The sequence below is a fragment of the Ovis canadensis genome, chromosome 1 (genome assembly GCF_042477335.2).
Source record: "Ovis canadensis isolate MfBH-ARS-UI-01 breed Bighorn chromosome 1, ARS-UI_OviCan_v2, whole genome shotgun sequence".
NCBI lineage: Eukaryota > Metazoa > Chordata > Mammalia > Artiodactyla > Bovidae > Ovis > Ovis canadensis.
In genome coordinates this window covers 99,930,004-99,950,873 of record NC_091245.1, presented here as the reverse complement: position 1 = coordinate 99,950,873, position 20,870 = coordinate 99,930,004, and the positions used below count along the sequence as shown (strand labels likewise).

The 20,870-nt window shown below is 40.4% G+C and overlaps 2 protein-coding genes across 7 annotated transcripts in view; one reads left to right on the top strand and one right to left on the bottom strand.

Moving 5' to 3' along the window:
* The window catches only part of PDZK1 (PDZ domain containing 1), a 55,659-nt gene extending 42,228 nt beyond the window's left edge, over nucleotides 1–13,431 (top strand). For all 5 annotated transcript variants that reach the window (XM_069602671.1, XM_069602695.1, XM_069602679.1 and 2 more), the window contains 7 exons: nucleotides 661–907; nucleotides 2,847–2,983; nucleotides 3,827–4,022; nucleotides 6,197–6,393; nucleotides 10,317–10,541; nucleotides 11,227–11,520; nucleotides 12,950–13,431. In XM_069602671.1, the coding sequence (XP_069458772.1) occupies nucleotides 661–907; nucleotides 2,847–2,983; nucleotides 3,827–4,022; nucleotides 6,197–6,393; nucleotides 10,317–10,541; nucleotides 11,227–11,520; nucleotides 12,950–13,003 (1,350 nt within the window). In that variant the 3' untranslated portion in view covers nucleotides 13,004–13,431. The remainder of the gene's footprint in view (nucleotides 1–660; nucleotides 908–2,846; nucleotides 2,984–3,826; nucleotides 4,023–6,196; nucleotides 6,394–10,316; nucleotides 10,542–11,226; nucleotides 11,521–12,949) is intronic.
* Nucleotides 13,432–14,172: 741 nt separating this feature from the next.
* GPR89A (G protein-coupled receptor 89A) overlaps nucleotides 14,173–20,870 on the bottom strand; it is a 46,407-nt gene continuing 39,709 nt past the window's right edge. For both annotated transcript variants that reach the window (XM_069602711.1, XM_069602722.1), the window contains 4 exons: nucleotides 19,087–19,182; nucleotides 17,457–17,546; nucleotides 14,961–15,026; nucleotides 14,173–14,828 (listed from right to left, as the gene is read on the bottom strand). In XM_069602711.1, coding sequence (XP_069458812.1) covers nucleotides 14,622–14,828; nucleotides 14,961–15,026; nucleotides 17,457–17,546; nucleotides 19,087–19,182 — 459 coding nt within the window. In that variant the 3' untranslated portion in view covers nucleotides 14,173–14,621. The remainder of the gene's footprint in view (nucleotides 14,829–14,960; nucleotides 15,027–17,456; nucleotides 17,547–19,086; nucleotides 19,183–20,870) is intronic.

The following is a 20,870-nucleotide window of genomic DNA, read 5'->3' as shown; positions in this document are numbered from 1 at the left end:
GTAGGGCAGGACACCTGTACAGCTATACTCTGCCAGCTAATCAACTCTCCTGTGATTAACCAAGAACTGTGAAAGTTAGTCCTGGGTTTGAATAGTGTCAGGTCTAATGTGCATTGCATGTTTGCTATGTGAACGGGACTATACTAGGCAATTTCATATTCATTATTTTGTTAAATCCTTGGCACAACCCATGAGGTACCATTTCACAGTCGAGGAAGTGGAAGCTCAGACACCTTAGCTTGCTAATGTGTTCACACAGTGAACATATGGGAGTGTCTGACCTCACCCCGATTCTATCTGCCTCTAAGTGGGTGCTCCTTTCACTGTACTGTGCAGTCTCCGTAGACTCAGGAGGACCTGCTGTACTTTGGGGCAGCATTCATCCCGGGAGAAGACCTGTCCTAGTAAAAGTTCCCTGGGCTGGGCTTGGGCTGCACTCTATAGAGTCCAGTGGTGCTAAAGACCCAGCCTAATTTGTCCCTGGATCTTGGTGGGGCCCAGGTGGAGACGGCTGGGGGATGATCTGCTGACTACTCGGATGTCAGGGGTCAGTTGATAGAATCTGCAGAGTCAGATGGTGAGCACTGCTCTCTCACCCACAACCCCGTTGGTTGATAGAGGGTTATTGGTTAAAGTTAATCTTTTTTTTCTTCCTCTTAGGTTGTGGATCTGGTCAGAAAGAGTGGGAATTCAGTGACTTTACTAGTTCTGGATGGGGATTCCTACGAGAAAGCCGTGAAAAAGCAAGTAGACTTGAAAGCGTTGGGTCAAAGTCAGGAGTCGAGTTTGAACGATAAGAAGCCACCCTCTGTGATGAACGGAGGAGCACAGATGTGGACGCAGCCACGGCTCTGCTACCTAGTGAAGGAGGGGGGTAGCTATGGCTTTTCTCTGAAAACTGTCCAAGGTGAGCTTGAAGGTGGGGCAGGGACAAGCAGCTTTCTGGAAGAGAGAGATTGGTATCTGTTAATGACTTTGTTGACTAACTGTCAATTGCTACGGAGATTCAACAGCAGCCTCTCTCCCCTGGCCCTTCCTTTGTACAGCTCTGCAAAGAGGGATCAGGATGGTGGGCAACAGCACTGTGGAGGGACACTGGGTGCTCCCGTCTGCCTGTGCTTGTTAAGCTGAGTCCTCAAGGCCAGAGGGTTAGAGGGTTGATGCTTCTCTGGGGGTAAAGATGGAGGAGAGAATGGAGAATAAGAGGCAAGAAAAAGGAGGTTCTCCATGAGCTACTTTTGAATTAGAATGATATCTCTTTTCATCTCTGAGTGTCCAGGTGGTCACTTATTCAAAAAATCCTTGAGCATTTATTTATGTTATCAGCTGCTGTTAGAGTTGCCGCAGGCACGGCCAAGATCCCCACCCTCCTGTGGCATCAAGGTAGTACCCTCAGCTGTGGCTATGCTTTGAGATGTCTCCCTGACCTCTAGCTGAGAGGTACAGTGATTTGAGAAACCCCAACCATCAGAAAGTACTAGATTCTGTTCCTAGAATTTCAGAGTTGCAGGCTGACCCATGAACAGTTGCCTGTGGTTTTTTGGATTTCACTGGGATTGAGGTTGGAACCATAGCTGGTCAGGGTTTTGGTTCTACCTCTAACGTTGCTCCTTCCCTGTTCTTTCTGTACTAGAAAGGCACTGGTGGTGGGTCATAATTTGCTTAAGTGATAAAGAGCTTCCTAGGTGGCTCTATTGGTAAAGAATCTCCCTGCCACTGCAGGAGACGTAAGAGATGCATGTTTGATCCCTGGGGCAGGAAGATCCTCTGGAGAAGGAAATGGCAACCCACTCCAGTATTCTTGCCTGGAGAATTCCATGGACAGAGGAGACTGGTGGGCTATATACAGTCCATGGGGTTGCAAAGAGTCGGACACGACTGAGCAACTAAGGCTTGGCTTGGAAAGAGCAGACCAATACTACACATGGTTTCTAAGGCTTATTTAACCTGTTAGCAAGAGAAATAAACTAGCTATAAGAGATATCTCTTGAGTTTGCCAGTTGTTAAAACACAGTGATATAGGTGGTCAAGGGAAGCTTGGCATTTCTCAGAGGTTTATTATCAGTAATATGGTAAAAAAAAGAAAAGAAAGAAAGAAATTGCAGTTCAGACTATTCGTTTGGCCTTTGTGTAATGTCTGTGGTGAAAGGTTTAAATTAGCTTTATGAAGAAAATGTTTTCTTCAGGACAAACATATAAAAAGGTAACAGGAGAAATGCCAAGTATTTGAGAAAGCAGAGTTTAAATGATTATTTACAAATGGTTTATATAGTCATAATGAAGGTACCCTTTGCCTAGGCTGAAATATTAATATTTTGACAGCACTGACAGCACTTCTTTAAGAAGCACCTGAATCCTCCTCCCTGCTAATCCAGCCTGACCATATGTGTCTGTGCTTTCCTCTCTTCCTGTGCCTGTTTGCTTTAGCCTGCATCAGTGAGATTTATTCAGTCCACTGGGCTGTGGTAGTTGGTGATAGTTTTAAAGAGGCCAGAACAGAGCAGATGCCGTCTAATTCTACAAATGCAAAGGAAAGGGAGAATGACACAGCGATGCTGAGTGGGCACGATTCGCTGCTTTCTGGTTCAAGAGGCCAGTGCCACTTGCGATTCCTTCTTTGTACTTATTTGGGCTCAGAAATCCTATTCAAATCAATAAAAACCAACTGAGTAATGGCTGTGTCAAGTTTGTGCTATGAGCTCTAATTGTCATTCTGTATCAAAGTCTATCTGAGTTAGTCCTAAAATGCAAAGTTCTAGTTTTATATTATTGGGAGAAAACCCTTTGCTGTTAGACTGTCAGTGTAATGGAGCTGTGACACCTGTCTACCCCCTACTCTCTTTCAGGTAAAACTGGAGTGTACATGACTGATATAAAACCTCAAGGTGTGGCTATGAAAGCTGGAGTGCTGGTTGATGACCACTTGATTGAAGTGAATGGAGAGAATGTAGAGGATGCCAGCCACGAGGAGGTGGTTGAAAAGGTATATCCCAAAGGAGCACTTTCTCGCCTTTAACGTTCACTCTGCTCTCACTGGAAGTGACAGGAAGACAGGAATGGTAGTTTATGATGGGAAGACTGTGATATGGGAAGCTAAACCTTCGTATTAAGAGCCAACAGACTCATTAGTGGTGTAAGCAGTGTTAACATAGGGCTTTGGAATGAGGCCTTTGCTAGTTTCATGTTGTCTTGAAGAAAAGTGTTCTAAAGAACCATTATCTTCTGGATCTTATGTGTAAGTTACTGGAATCACTCTCTAAACTTGTAGTAAATTCGATCTTGAATCAATGTTACTAAAGTGTTTTAATACAAGCTGGAAGATGACTAGTGTGGGTGATGAATATCGAGTTATACATGGGGAGTATCTGATGTGCTATACCCCAAGTCTTATGCCCCAGCAGGATGCATGGAAAACACTCAGAGGTTTTTCTTTGGGGTCATATGGAACCTTGAAAATTGACCAACTGTATCTTTTCTTGGTAGAATGGTATTTCAAAGTAGACCTTTACTTTCTTTTCCAAATTCCTTTCCTAGTCTTCACCTAAGTACCTTTCTGGGTTTTCTGAATTCTGGCTTTCACTTGGGTTCAGTTAGCATCTGTGTGGGTGACGTCATACTTAACAAAGGGAAAAACAACTATATAAGGGAAGATAAATAAATACCAGTGAGGTGGTACAAAACAGTATTACAGCTTAATTAAGCTCAGGACTTACATCCCATATATCCTGTTTTATCTATAGACTGTGTGCCTCAACACAGAAACTTTCCTATTTCCCAGCATCTTTCTTGGAGACTGATGTTGGTCCTCACCTGACTGTTGTTGCAGGTGAAGAAGTCTGGAAGCCGCATCACATTCCTGCTTGTGGACAAGGAAACTGACAAGCACCATAGCGAGCAGAAGATAAAAGTCAAGAGAGAAACAGCCAGTCTGAAACTGCTACCCTGCCAGCCCCGTGTTGTAGAGATGAAGAAGGGAAGCAATGGCTATGGTTTCTACCTGAGGGAAAGCCCAGAACAGAAAGGTAAGGCACTTGAAGAGCAGAAAACTTGGCAGTGTAACCACCCAATTCTTCATCCCAGTCTGACTCCCCAGAGTTCCATTAGGCCCCCCAGCCCCCCATCAGGGTATCCTTAGGTTTTCATAGCAGAATTATAAAGCAGAATTTTGGATCTGAGCAGTAGCATGCCAGTAAATTGGCTCTCTGGGGGGTTAAAAAAAAGCCCTAATTTGTAGTATGTGTTGTTTCGTTGTGGTGTAAATACTCCCACCATGTCTGATTTCAAGCTACAACAGCTGTCATAGAACGCGAAGTTGAGAAGTATTCTCATGAGCTGGTGTGTGACAGCGCCAACATCCCACTAGATCTGAGGCAGGGGTGTGGGTGGGGATCTGGGACATGAACAGAACCAGGAGTCTTTCTGATTCCCTGTAATTCAGTAAGAATTAAGGTCCTCCTACACAAGCTGAATACATTACGAAAAAAAAAAATGTAGGTTCAGGCCATGAAAACTTATTCACCCAGAATTACCATTTTCTTTCCATCATATATATTTACATTAATTTATGAAACATTAATTTGACTCAAATGGTATAAAAACATCCCCAGGATCTTTGAGAATATCAAATGAATGTGATAAGAATTCTTCAGTCAAGAAGACCCCTATTTACTAGAGGAGATAAGACATATATGTCCATAACTGAAGGTAGATGGTAAGAAACATCTTAAAACAGGGCAGGTAAGATACTATGGAAATTCAATGCTGGAGCGAGTTTTTCCTCACAAAAAAGGTATTGGGAGGCCTCAAAGTAAAGGTAGCACTTGAGCTCTGGCTTTATAGTATGAATAGAATTTAGGCAAGTTGATGGGGTAGGGACAGATAAGTCCAATCCATGAAGATAGGATTGCGTGAATAAAGCAGGAAGACACAGGCTCAGTTTGACTGCCATTTAAAGTGTAGCACAGAAAATCAAGTTAGAAAGGTCAGTCGGAGAGACATATGATGGACTGTTAGTGCATGCTGAGGAGTTTAGACTTATTTTCAGAGTTAGTGGGGAGTTATTTTTTGAACAGTGTGAGAGAGAAGAAAAATTAAACCTACATTGTCTTGCGGGCTTTACACATCTCAATTACTCCTAATAATTTTGTAAGAATTGCTGAAACTGGGGACTTGAAGAAGATACAACAATTTTTATATGGTCAAATAGTTCTAGTACAGCTAGAATCAAAATTAGGTCTGTTTAGTTCCAAAGCTCACATTCACGCTGTCATGCTGGGGAGTGACTCGCTCAGACGGTGCATCAAGATGAATCTGAAGGCAGGTCTGTACTGGAGAAGGCAAACAAGGAGGGGAGAGCAACTGGTAAGGTAGCAGGTTAGGAAGAATTCAAGGCAGGAATGAATACAAACTGCATTTCAGGTGGAGGAACTAGGGCTCCAGAAGAGATGTGTAAAAATATTAAGGTAGCATTGAAGGACTTGGCTGATTAGACACAGGGAGTGGATGCTGAGGAAGAATCATGCTACCTGTCAGTGACAGGAGGATGGTGCTCCCACTAACGGGTGACCAAGAGATGCCAAGCAACTAGCTGGAAAAGTGAAATTGGAGCTTGTTAAAACTGTATCAGGGTCAAAAAAAAATTAAGGGTGAGAGATCTGAAGGTTTCTGGTGAAGATGGTTCAATTCCTGAAGACTCAACACCCATCTGTGTGGCACGCACTCACAGATCCATTCACAACTGAATTTGCCCAACTGCTACTAAAAGGCTAGCTTGGGTTTCCTGGGGTCTGAATTCTTTGGTTTTGTTCACCATTCTTCCCATCCTCTCCTCCCCTTTTTTTATGGCTTAGCTTCTACATAAGCATACAAGTATGCACACTGATTTCCTGGGACTTTGCTGACCCTTACTGCTTAGCATGCTGTTTTGTCAAGATTGAATCCCAAACACTTTTAGTAATAACATTCTTTTCTTTAAGACTCTTTCATTATTAATGACTGGGTTTATTCCTAGAATGAGTTCTGACCAAAGAGCGAGGTGGATAGGATGTGTATAGATATCCTAGTGGGAAGGAGTTGTACTCAGCATGCCTTTTATATCTATTTTATAAAGGCTTTAGGCCCCAGCAGAAATCCCCCAGTTTGTTTTCTATGGATCTTTCTGGTAATTCTATTTAAATTTTTTTTGGGGGGTGGGTAGGTCAAATCATCAAGGACATAGATTCCAAAAGTCCAGCAGAAAAGGCTGGCTTGAAGAACAATGACCTGGTGGTTGCTGTCAATGGCAAGTCTGTGGAGTCCCTTGATCATGACACTGTGGTGGAAATGATTAGAAAGGGTGGAGATCAGACCTCTCTGCTGGTGGTAGACAAAGAGACAGACAACATATATAAACTGGTAAGTAATACAAGGTCACATATTCATGAATTAAGGTTGGGTCCATTCATTCACACCCTCAAACTTTGGTTAAGTTACCACTTTGATCTTCATACTGGAAGAGGCATAACAATCATCATTAAGGCTGTACTGAAGCTCAAATTGGTAGATAAGAGAATGTGATGGGTTCATGAGGTTTAAGTCCTTGGAAATAAGATTTTTGAAAGAATTTGCAAATGTAACTGCAGAATTTCTCTTGGTGACCTAGGAAAAATCTATGAACAATAGCCTGGAAATAAACAGATGTAGTCCTAACTTTCCCAAATAGGGAATGACTGGGTTTTAATCTGTAGACCAATGTGTTCTACCAATCCCATGTAAAAGCCTAAAGAAAGTGAAAGTGAAGTCGCTCAGTAGTGCCCCGACTCTGCGACGCCATGGACTGTAGCCCACCAGTCTCCTCCATCCATGGGATTTTCCAGGCAAGAGTACTGGAGTGGGGTGCCATTTCCTTCTCCAGGGGATCTTCCCGACCCAGGGATTGAACCTGGGTCTACTGCATTATAGGCAGATGCTTTCCCATCTGAGCCAGAAGGGAAGTCCACATGGACTAGTTTATAAACCCTTAGCAAGGGAGTAGAAACACAGATTCACCAAGACCAAGCTGTGTCAAACTAACCTTATTTCCTTTTATCTCTTAGTCACAATAGCTATTGTCTACATATTTTAAAGTTTTTTTTAAATAACACTTTGATCACAAGAACTGAGGTTCACTCTAGCTTAGCAGACATTCAGGGGCCTTCTAAAGTATCATCTGCCTTGTTGGGTGTTGGTCACAAAAATGAACCAAGATGAACTTGTTCTATGTGATATACAATAGAAGCATCCAAAGGCATATAAATGATATAGAGGGAGGAATATTATGGGTGGTAGAATTAGCCTCCTTCAGATTAAAAAATCCTGAAGCTTAGAGAGACTAAGTGATTGGCTAAACTCACTCATTTTAGCAAAGACTGAAGTCAGTATTTGAAAGCAAGTTTTAATTATGCCATACTCTCTCCCAGCACATTTTGAATAGATATTTCAAGACATTTGTGTAAAGAAGACTAACGAGTGAACTGGATGATAGAAAAATTAATGGGTTTTTAGCTAGTGGAACAACCATACCTAAGAGTACTTGATACTGGACCAAATGTCAACCCGAACAGACTCTAACAGCATGCTGTTTGTTCCTAAGCTAGCATATTATTAAATGTGGATGGAGACATGGAAAACATATTTAATATACTTAAATCATACAGATGACTTAACGTGTTGATGGATAATTACTAGAGACTAGTATTTAAAATATCAAGATAGAAGAATAGTCAAGATAGAAGAATAAAAACTAGTAAGTTTGAAGTTTAATCAGGAATATATTTCAAGTACTAAACTAACTTAAAAGTAAATTGTATAAATACCAAATGGTGAGGTCTGAACTGATGACTATAGAAAAAAGTACAGAAAACTTGATGACACTCTAAGTATCTGCCCCTACCCAAAAAACTCAATTTAAAGTTACATTAATTGACACTTGGCTTTTGAAGATGATAGTATTACTGTTCTGAGTTGATCAGACTATACCTGAAATTACCAGTAATGTAATTTTGGGTAAATAACCCTCCCTGTGCCTGTTTCCTTCATTGTAAGGTAGGTGTATCTATGGCAAAGGGTAGTTCTTAAGTGTTATATGAGTAAATCAACAATGAGCCCAGTCCTGGCAACCTCACTTTAGGCCAGTGTCAAGAAAGGTAACCAGGGAATAGGTTTTGTAAGACATTATGTGAATATTTAGTTTGAATAACCATAGGTTTGGGGGAAGAAAGGAAAACATTGTCAAGAATTTAAAAGGCTAAATGGTAGCTATGTAAGGTAACGGATCTGTGTTAATTAACTTGATTGTGGTAATCACTGCACAATGTATATGTCTAGCGGATCATGATGTGCACACCTCAAACATATGCGACTGTAACTGTCAATTATACATTGTTAGAGCTGGGGAGATACAAAAGCAAAAGCTGATGAGATGGAAGAGAAGTACAATTCTACAATGATAGCTGGAGACTTCAATAGCCCATTCTCAATACTGGACAGAACAACCAGACAGAAGTAAGGAACTAGAGGACTTGAACAATGCAAACCAGCTAGATCTAATAGTCATACACAGAACACTCTACCCAACAGTGGAATACACATTCTTCTCAAGTGCACATGGGATAGTCCTCAGAATAGACCATGTGCCAGGCCACAAATCAAGTCACAAGAGCCAAAAGATGGAACCAACCCAAGTGTCCATTGACAGATAAATGGATTTAACACAAATAACACACACACACACACACACACACACACACACACACACACGAATTTGAAAGGCTATTACATGTGGGAAATAGACTTATTTTTGAGGTGTCCTACGGGGCACAGCTTCACCAAATAGAGAAGGCATAAGGAGCTAGCTTTTGGCTTAAAGACAACCAAAGGTACCAGGAAAAAACTTTGCAGAGTGGGAAGCTCCCAGATGGAGGAAAAAATCAAACAGAAGTCAGAAGGTCACTACAGTAGCTGCTGTAAAGGGAATTCAGGCATCAAGTCCTCTTCATGCATGCTCCTTTATGTGCTTGCTGAGTTGCATCCGACTCTTTGCAACCCCATGGACTGTAACCTGCCAGGATCTTCTGTCCATGGTATCTTCCAGTCAAGAAAATGAGTGAGTTGCCATTTCCTTCTCCAGGGCATCTTCCCAACCGAGGGATCAAGCCTGCTTCTTCTGTGTCTCCTGTACAAGCAGGCAGGTTCTCTATCACTAGCACCACCTGGGAAGTCCCAAGTCCTTTCCAATGCCTCCAATGACTTAACTATAATTTTAATGTTTTGATTAATATGAGAGAAATTGGATCTAAAAAGATGCCTGTCTCCATTCTCTTCCTCCCTCTTCTCTCCTAGAGTAAGTTCCATAGGTGGGTAGGTGCATGATGGTTGGATCTTTGATATATATATATCAGTGAATAAAACAAACACCTAGACCAGTTCTTGGCACATACCAGACACCCAAATATTTGAATGAAGAATGAGTAAAGACTCATCACTGCCCTGCCTCAAGATTAGCTGCTACTGTCAGATACAGTTGATCTGTAGTGATAGCAGAAGTATTTTTGCATGTGATGAGTCATTCTGACAGTTTCCCACATTTTAAAGAGAAAGAAATGTGGGAAGATTTGCAAGTATAGCATTGTAAGATCTGAGGTTCACTGAATTGGGTAAGTAGGAGATTCTGTGCTGGTGCTACTCTTTAACATTTTTTTAACTTTAGGTTGTGCTGGGTTGTGGTGTGCGGGCTTCTCACTGTGGTGGCCTCTCTTGTTGTGGAGCACAGGCTGTAGCACACGGGCTTCAGTAGCTGCAGCTTGCAGACTCAAGAGAGCACAGACTTGAGTAGTTGTGATGAACGGGTTTAGTTGCCCTGAGGCAGGCAGGATCTTCCTGGACCGGGGATCAAACCCATGTCTCCTGCACTGGCAGAAGGATTCTTATCCACTGTATCATCAGGGAAGTCCTGTGCTGCTGCTACTCTTGTTTAGAAAGAAGATGTGGTCACTATCATGGAATCAGAATAAACTAGCAGTTCTGTTAGATTTGGATCCTTGTACAGAATTCTGTACTGCTCTTATTTTATGTGTATGTACATTTGCTTACATGTTTATGCTCATTATTCTGTAACTAAGTTCAATCTTCCTTTATACCTTTTCTGTTTGGGGTAGTAGAGATATTTTACAGCTCTCAACCAGATGTATCTGGGAGAGGAGTGGAACATAGAGGATGCCTTATAAATTAAACCAGCACATTTAATAAAGTGTAAATTCTCATACTTATCATTAATGTTTTTTCCACTTTATTTTCAAAAGGCTGGCTTTTCTCCGTTCTTCTACTATCAAAGCCAAGAGCTGCCTAATGGTTCTGTCAAGGAGGCTCCAGCTCCTACTCCTGCTCCTCTGGAGGTCTCAAGCCCGGAAGCTACCGAGGAAGTAGGAGACCATAAGCCTAAACTCTGCAGGCTGGCTAGAGGTGAAGATGGCTATGGCTTTCACTTAAATGCGGTTCGGGGTCAGCCAGGCTCATTCGTCAAAGAGGTATGGTGAGCTGGTTGCAGCAGCCCAGTGAACACAGCCACAGTGAGGAGGGCCTCGGTTTCTCCCACTCACTAATGGCTCAGGAAAAAGATTACACCAAAGGCCTACACTGAGTGTCTCACTTGGGTTCACGTAAATACTGGTCTCATACCCTTTAAGATAGCTAAGAGTACATCAAAGTTCACATCATTTGTTTCTGAAACATTTGTGTGCCTCTTTAGACATTTCAAATTAAACAGAGTGAGTTGACATGACTGTAGTTGATAGTCACTACTAATAACTCTTGTCTGGGAGTAATACTTGTTTGCTTCTGTGTGGCTGGCATAATGCCACCCTGCAGGGACTGACAGAAAACTATCTCTGTAGCTCTCAAGTTGGGAATGAAGAAGGGGGACCTATGGAATCTAATGCCTTCACCCTGGAAAGCACTGTATGAAAGATACACAATAGGATATTCAACCATTGTGAACACTATTCTTTTGAGTAGTGCTTGTGAAATTGTAGCTTTCATAAGCAGAAAGCATTAGGGCACCATTTTAAACTTCCGTACCTCAAGGGGAAATGTCTGTATTCTCAACATGACTGAGAATAAATTCTCAAAGCCCTCACCTCTCCTCTGAAGAACTGCTAGCCTAACACTCTGTGGTCTCCGCCTGGAAGTGGTAACGCAGAACTCTGCTCACAGGTGCAGGAGGGCGGCCCTGCTGACCTGGCGGGGCTGGAGGACGAGGACGTCATCATTGAGGTGAATGGAGTGAACATGCTGGATGAGCCCTATGAGAAGGTGGTGGACAGAATCCAGAGCAGTGGCAAGACTGTCACACTGTTAGTCTGTGGAAAGAAGGCCTATGATTATTTTCAGGCTGAGAAAATTCCTATCGTTTCCTCCATGGCTGATCCACTGGATGACGACCTGGATCTTGATGAAGGCAGGCTGGAAGAATCAAAGCAAGACTCACATACAGCAGAACGAGAACGAGTGAGTGGTGATGCATCGCTTATAGTGATCTAACTAACCAGAGCATGGTAACGTCCTTAACAAGTGCACCATGTATCTACGTTTACCACAGGTCTCCTAAAACACCAGAAAATTACAGTGTAAAGAGAACTAGCAAATTCAGTTACCATGGCTGAGAGGAGGTAGTTTAAGAATAAACTTATTTTTCACAGCATGGAGTTGACAGTAACTTATCAAAATTATAATGAAAACACCAGAAGAACCCAAATCAGACTATTTACATACAAATTCTGGAATTGCCATTTATCACTCTTGGGTAATAGGCTGGGTGATTTGCCAGCCTTGGGTAACAGAAAATAATGGATTTATTCTCTGTGCCTCAGTTTCCCCACCTATAAAACAAAGATAATTGGTAGGATTGTTATCAGGATATATTAAGACTTTTAAGTCTTTGAACAGTGCCTGGTTCATGGTGAGCATGAGAATGAACGGTGGTGGTTAGAGACAATATTCTTTTTAAAATAACTGGCAAGTATTCAAGTTTCATTACTGGGGAAGAATAAACATTATCCTGTTTGTATTTCATTTAGATAAACTCCTTGACAAGTCTCAATTTCTCTTCATAGATGAACTTGAGGTCTGAAAGTAAACTATTCAAGTGCATAAAGGAAATGTATGACAAAGCCAAGACTCTAAATAAAAGTTTTACATTTTTTTTCATTACATTATTTCTGCATATTGGCAATCTAAAAAGCAAATACTCAGTTTTAATGAATATAAGCTGTCTTAGTCTGTTTGGGCTGCTAAACAAAATACCATAGACTTGGTGGCTTACAAACAACAAACATGTATTTCTCACAGTTGTGGAGGTTCAGAAGCCCAAGATCGCGGCACTGGCAGATTCAGGGTCTAGTGAAGGTGCTCTTCCGGGTTGCAGACTGCTGACTTCTGGCTTGCCTTCACAGGGCAGAAGGAACTAAGGATTCTGGGAGGCCACTTATAAAGGCCTAATCTGAGTCATGAGAGCTCTGCCCTCCTGACCTAATCACCTCCTCATCACCTTGGGAAACAGGATTTCAACCTCTGCACTTTGGGGAGATACAAACATGCAGACCATAGCATACATGTTGCCATTGACCTTGTATCCTGTATTGTTTCACAGAGAAAGTATTCTAGATGTCTTTAAAAAAACTCTATAATAACTCTATAGAAAGTCAATTGTACTATGCTAGTTTATAGAAAAGAAATATGTATATATATAGATATTAAAAGGAATGTGTCAGGGTCGAACAGCAAGCTGGAAATGAATCCAAGTGCAAAATTCTGGTCACCAAGCTTCTAGTGAGTGACTCTTCTTCCTGACTCAAGAGGTGCAAATCTAAAACAGACCATCCGTCTCCTTAAGCTCACACTCTTACCACTTACACATCCTCTGTTTTCTTTTGCACAGGCCCACAGTACAGCCTCTCATTCTTCTTCCAATTCTGAAGACACAGAGATGTGATGAGAGCCAGCACTGGCTTTGGCTGACAGCTGTTTCTGGGTATTTAATAGGAATCCTTTCCCAAGGAATGAGCTGACATCCGTTTACTGTCTTTGTTTGAGAAGAACTCCTTGGAAACCAGTTCATCACATGTGATTGTCTTCTGCTGTCACCGGTCTCAGGGGTGGCTACTGCAAAGAGCTTATTTATGGCCAACTTAGGAAAAGTTAATATACGAGCCAGATGCTTTTCATGCGATCTCTTCCAACCTTCAACTTAACTACTCTTCTCTGTTTGATCTTATTTCTTCTATAGGTTCCCAGAGCACCAAAGATGATTCATAAATCTGTATATGTGAGAACTGCTAATTAACGTATCTGAGCAGATAAGCCTATTAAAACTATGCTTTTGTAAGAATGTTGTTGCTGAAATAAATGCCATTAAAAATGCCTTTTGAGTATGCTTGAATTTTTTCTGTTGGCTAATAGAACCTTAACAGTGCTTTTGTTTCTGGTAAACTTTTTATGTTTTAACCTTCATTTTGCCTCTAGAAACCCCCAACACAACAAAACTCAGAATAAGATCTCAATAACAAAGAGAGACTTCCTGGTAATAAAATTCAAGACTTTCTTAAATTGAATTTCTGAGTGTCCTACAAATTTTGCAAAAGCTTCCTATTACAGATGAAGACATTGAGCCCTAGGATAGGAAAGTGACCTATTCCAGTTAAGTTATTCATTGTTTTACCCCACAACTCCACAAATGGCAGATGCAAAGAAAAAATGAAATATCATCAGTGACTTGAATTTAGAGTAATTCACTCTTAAATAATACTAGTAAAGTGAAAGTGAAAGTTGCTCAGTCGTGTCCGACTCTTTGTGACCCTATGGATTATACAGTCCGTGGAATTCTCCAGGCCAGAATACTGGAGTGGGTAGCCTTTCCCTTCTCCAGGGGATCTTCCCAACCCAGGGATTGAACTAAGCTGAAGGGAAATCAAGAAAAATGTCATACTCTTAAGTCTGTCTCGGTACACTCTATTTCAGTTGCATACCACTCCTTCCCCAGCATAGATGAACTTTTGGTTATTTGAAGGGTGAAGGGGATGGGGAGGAGGGCTGGGATGCTGACTTAGACCACACAAGCAATAATACCAAGCTATCCCTGACAGAATGACAGTAAGGCCCAAGTGTTAACAATCTCTGATTTTAATGATAGTCAATCTCAAGGGAAACTCATAACCTCCTCCATGGGATCCTTGATTTAAACAGAATCTCAAGTGTTTAACCAGCTACCTTACATTTCTCTTACCCAAGAATTCCAGTGTATTTTCTCCCTTTAGCTTCTTGGCTCCTTTTAGCCCCACCACCTGGCACACTCTACCAGCCTCAAACCAAACAGGGTACTCTTGGTTGAGTGCTAGCTTGAGTTACTTCTCTCTTTCTCTCATACAAATGAGAAGCTGAAGCTACTCATGATTACAGTATCATCTGAGGACGAAGGCATAAGCTGCAGGTAGAATATGCTACCACAGCACTATGTTGTTTTAAAAATGTTAGGCCCTGGCCCCTCCAGTTTTTCCCTCTTATATCCAAATTCTGACACCACTGGCTTGTAGCAGTCTGTAATAGGCATGAGTTCAAGGTGCCATATGCTTCTCTGGTGCCTGTTTGTGGGCCAGATAGAGGAAGAGTATGCTGGAGAGAGCACTGACCAGGAAGATGACATCAAACCAACGGTGATAGAAGTTGAACTGCAGCTCTCCAAGGACTTCGGTGATGATGGTGCGGTACTCCAGAGGCATGCTCATTCGGATCAGCAGCACAGATGAGACGAAGTACATGCCCTGTAGGTCAAATGAATCCAGAAGGGACTTTGAATGCAGTGACAGACAAAGGAAATAGTTAAAATATTAAAAAGTATGAAACATTTCTGGTATTTTACAGCTCTAGACATAAAGCTAGTTCATTAAACTTACCATAATCTGTGCTAATAGCAGGACAATGACATTGGAGGATTTACTGCTGGAGATGGCATAAAAGAACTGTCAAGAAAGGGAGGAAAGATGATTATACAGTACTTCTAGATTCCTGTGTCAAAAACATTAAGTAGCATGTAAATAAAAGTGTTTTTTTCCATGCCACCATCTTGTGTAGAACCGTTTATAAGATTAAGGCTATAAATAAGACATTTAAACAGACTGCCCCCAAAGGATCCACTTATAGTTTTCCCATACGGGTAAGTATGGGAAAATATCACGACAAGATGCTTTGTAGGAAGCATCACTACTAGTGATGCTTTGTAGGAAGCATCATGTGAACAAAGCTAGTGGAGGTGATGGAATCCCAGTTGAGCTATTTCAAATTCTGAAAGATGATGCTGTTAAAGTGCTGCACTCAATATGCCAGCAAATTTGGAAAACTCAGCAGTGGCCACAGGACTGGAAAAGGTCAGTTTTCATTCCAATCCCAAAGAAAGGCAATGCCAAAGAATGCTCAAACTACTGGACAATTGCACTCATCTCACACGCTAGTAAAATAATGCTCAAAAGTCTCCTAGCCAGATTTCAACAATACGTGAACTGTGAATTTCCAGATGTTCAAGCTGGATTTAGAAAACACAGAGGAACCAGAGATCAAATTGCCAACGTCTGTCAGATCATAGAAAAAGCAAGAGAGTTCCAGAAAAACATCTGATTTACTGATTACACCAAAGCCTTTGACTGTGTGGATCACACCAAACTGGAAAATTCTTCAAGAGATGGGAATACCCAGAACACTACCTGCCTCCTAAGAAATCTGTATGCAGGTCAAGAAGTAACAGTTAGAAGCAGACATGGAAAAACAGACTGGTTCCAAATTGGGAAAGAAGTACGTCAAGGCTGTATACTGTCACCCTGCTTATTTAACTTCTATGCAGAGTACATCAAGCAAAATGCCAGGCTGGATGAAGCATAAGCTGGAATCAAGACTGCTGGGAGAAATATCAATAACCTCAGACATGTAGATGACACCACCCTTATGGCAGAAAGTGAAGAGGAACTAAAGAGTCTCTTGATGAAAGTGAAAGAGAAGAGTGAAAAAGCTGGCTTAAAACTCAACATTCAAAAAACTAAGGTCATGGCATCCAGTCCCATCACTTCATGGCAAATAGATGGAGAAACAGTGAAACAGATCCAAAATCACTGCAGAGAGTGACTGCAGCCATGAAATTAAAAGATGCTTCCTCCTAGGAAGAAAAGCTATGACCAACCTAGATAGCAAATTAAAAAGCACAGACATTACTTTGCCAAAAAAGGTTCATCTAGTCAAAGCTTTGGTTTTTCCAATAGTGATGTATGGATATGAGAGTTGGACCATAAAGAAAGCTGAGCACTGAAGAATGGATGCTTTTGAACTGTGGTGTTGGAGAAGATGCTTGAGAGTCCCTTGGACTGTAAGGAGATCAAACCAGTCAATCCTAAAGGAAATCATTCCTGAATATTCATTGCAAGGACTGATGCTGAAACTGAATCTCCAATACTTTGGCCACTTGATGCAAAGAGCCGACTCATTAGAGAAGACCCTGATGCTGGGCAAGACTGAGGGCAGGAGAAGGGGGCGACAGAGAATGAGATGGTTGGATGACATCACCGACTCAATGGACATGAATCTGAGCAAACTCCAGGAGATAATGAAAGACAGGGAAACCTGGTATGCTGCAGTCCATGGGGTTGCAAAGAGTCAGACAGGAATTAGCGACTGAACTGAACTGATATGGGTAAGTTGGTGGGCTTAAGTATTATAATGTGAAAAGATTCCCACTTACCAGAAACCATGTGATACATATGATTTTAGCATCATTATATAACATTAAAGCAAATTATACCAGGCCACTCCAAGCCCCTGTAGTTGTTTCTGGGCTCCTGAGCTCTTCCTAAAATTGTGCTGAATGCTTGCAGAGCCCTTTCCCCCTCCCACCCTCTTCACTCCTTTCATTTCAACAGCTCTTGGATTCTGAAATCCCACCTCTTCTACCAGAGAATTTACCTTCCAGTTCCATGAAACCTTCCTATGCTGATCAGAAAACTGCCCAACATTCAGCTTCTCCTACTTCCATATTCTCTTCACAAGCAACTCTCCCAGTTATTCGTCTCACCTCAAACACTACCTCATTTATTCATTCCAACCATCTGCTCAGCGTCTACCATGCGCCAGGTTCTGTTCCAGATGCTAGTGACACATCAGTGCATGAAACATACTGTGATCTCATTCTGTGGCCTTTGGTAACTACTTATCTGTCTGGTGTATGATGTAAATACATTATCATCAATTTATGTGCTAGTCTAACTTTTTCTTTTATTCTGTGGCATGTCTTTTACAAATTTGTAGTTGTTGTTTAAGATCTCAGAAGGCAGAAATCTTAATTAGGTACAGTTATCTCACAGTGCCATGTAATGTAATTAACTACTTTTCAACTCCATGATACAACCTACCTTGGTAAGAGTGATCAGCAGTCCTCTGATAGATGTGACTATGATTATTCCGACCAGAATGAAGGAAATGTGTTGGGACCAGAACTTCACCTGTCAAGGCAAGAGGAAGAAAAAATATTTGTTAAATCTCTGTTCAGAGAGATGGGAAAGCTAAGATGATACATTATTATCACTTATGCAACTGTGAGAGGGAACTTCATTAGCGAGTAAGTGGCAATAAAAACATGTATACGAAGACTTCAGTGGGTATCTTAATTAGCAGACCTAAACTTAAGACAGAAGACAGCAAGTGCAGTGAAGTGATGAAAATAATACTAATAAATCAGAAGAAACACAAAGCCAATAACATAGCTTCAAGTAAAAAGCATGAATTAAAAAGAAACTAAATAGCAGCCTGATAATTTTTAATATTTGTGAATGACAGTTCTCTGATCACCCAAAACTTAAATAATAATAAAGTATGTAGACATTCTCAGCTATGGTCTAGGAAGTAGTTGACCTTTATTTGAATCACAGGATGATACCTTTTTCTTCTCTTGGATTGCTTCAGAGAGAGAAGCAGCTGTGATACCCTGTGCTTGATTCAAGGCTGAAAAGCATCAGAGGGGAGCTGTACTGCCAACATCTGAGAGATGTTATTCAGATTTATGAAATGTGGAGTGATGTGTAGATGGGCTACAGAAGGAACACATATACATACACAGAAACTAGCCCTAGAAAGCACTGACAGGAAGGGCATTTCTAAAAATTCACCCCAGTAAAAAAATTTTTAAAGGAAAATACATATGAAATATGAGTGAAGCATGCTTTACCATATAATTTATATACTACATGAAGGAAAGAAACCATGCTCCTTCACATGAAAAAGGATATACTGTTGATTTATCATCTAAGAAATGTGTGCCTTGAGTTGTTTCTCAAGGACTGGAGCTCAATTTGCTCAGGTGTATTTTCATTTTATCCAGCTACCAGGGGCATGTCCATCTGAGGGTTATCATACAAACTATGGCCAGGATTGCAGAACAACTAAATGGCACTCATAAGGACTAAGAATGTGACACTGGTTTTAGTACCAAAGTGCAGCTAGAATCACTGGCCATATAAATACCTGGAAAATACACTATTCTACAAATAAAGGCATTAAATTGGGACAAGACTGTCCCAATTATAAAACAGGTAGAAGATTAAAAAAAAATTTGTGCACAGGTGAGTTAACCATTTTTAGCTCAAAGCCCATATGAATTGATACAGATAATTTTTTATAGCAGAAATCATTTTAGTTCTAACACAAAACCACTAATTAGTAGTTAATTTTATACCAGAGGAATCAAAGGTGAGTTATATGTTTGAAGATAACATCAAGTATCACAGACAGAAGTATTTGAATATTTGGTAGGGAGAAGCTGGAGAGTGGTAGCTGTGACTGAGAAGAGAAGGAACTGTAGAAATGATCACTACCCATGAAAATAATAATCGCCAGTCATTAGTTATGGTTTTAGGCCCTTTACGAATCTGCCATGTGAATATTCCAAAACATAGGAGAGGGAGAAGAATGAAAGCAGAAACAAGTACCTAGAGTAAGGACATAGAATCTAAACATAACAAACAAAGATTTTGATACAATTCTTACATCAAATTGGATCCCCAGATAATTCACAGTGATTTCAATGCCTCTTGTGACTGGATCAGTTTTCCCCACTCGGTCAAAAACGATATTGATGGTTGCCTACAGAGACACAGACCTTTACATTAGAGCATCTCAAAAATCAGTTTCAAAAAATGATTCAAAATAATGAATCACCAAGTGTTTCTTACAGGTGGATATTCCTAAAAGTGCAATTCTACTTTCAATCTAAATCGTATATAAGAAATCTATTTTGGCTATTCATACATTGGCAAACAAAAGTCCCTATCTACACTATCTTTCTTTTCTGTAGAGTGTAAAGGAGGATAAGGCTATGACATATACACCTCAATTTATTAGGATCCAGAAAGGTAACATTCTGGTAAAACACAAGGTAAGAGAATCAAGTGATTCCAGGGTCATTCGCTATGGTTGTTTTCTGAAAGCTCTAATAGCAATCACTAAAACAACAAGGAGAGTTATTATAGCTGACAAGCCAATAAAGATCAAATGGAATTATGAAAAACAATCGATTAATCCAAAAGAAGAAAGACAAAAGGAAAAAAGAACACAAAACAAATAAAAACATACAGCAACAGGGTTGCTCAATCATAACAATAACACATTGACTATAAGTGGTTTACTACTGTATAGCACATGGAACTCAGTATTATGTGGCCTGGATGGAAGGTGAGTTTGGAGAGAATGGACATATGTATATGTATGGCTGAGTCCTTTTGCTGTTCACCTGAAATTATCACAATATTGTTTGTTAACTGGCTATACTCCAGTACAAAATAAAAAAGTTTAAAAAACATATAAATGGTCTAAACCAGAGGTTGGCAAACTCTGCCACGGTCATATGACTGTGTAGATAAATGGACCTGGCTGTGTTCCAATCAAACTTTTTAAATAAAAGCAGGTGGTGGCTGGATTTGGCCTAGGGGTTGCAGATGGCTGACTCCTGGTCCAAATATGACAAATAAATGGCAGAGACCATTAGATTAGATATAAAAGCAAGCAGTTTACAAGAAGCCCACTTTAAATATAAAGATACAAATAGGTTAAAACTACAAGCATGGAAAAAGATTTATTATGCTAATGATAATCAAAAGAAAGCTGGAATGTCTATATTAATATCAGACAAAGTAGACTTCATAGCAAAATAATGTTGCCAGAGACCAAAAGGGTCATTTCATAATAATAAAAGAATCATTTTATCAAGGGGTACATAGTGACCCTACATGACATACATGAAGAAAAAAAATGATATAATTTAAAAAAGGCAAATCCACAACAATAGGTGGAAATTTCAACACCCCTCTCTCAATAAACAAGCATCAGAAAATCAGTAAGAGTACAGAAAAACTTAACGGTATTATCAATCAACTTGACCTAAGTGAGACCTGTAGGCTATTCCACCCAACCAGAGTAGAATACACTTTCCATTCAAGGGCACAAAGAACATTAACCATGGCTGACCATATTCTGGGCCAGAAAACAAGCCTCAAGAGACTTAAAAAGATTCAAATCATACAAAATATGTTCTCAGACCACATGAAATTAAATTAGAAAAGTATTTACAGAAAGATATTCAGAAGATGCCCAAATATTTTATAATGTACTTCTAAATAACCGACTAGTTAAAGAAGAAATCAGAAAGTATTTTGAACTGAATGAAAATAAATATAAACCTATCAAAAAAGTTGCATGTGTGAGATACAAATAAAATAGTGCTTAGTAAGAAATTTGTAGCATTAAAATGCCTATATTTAAATAAAGTTTCAAGT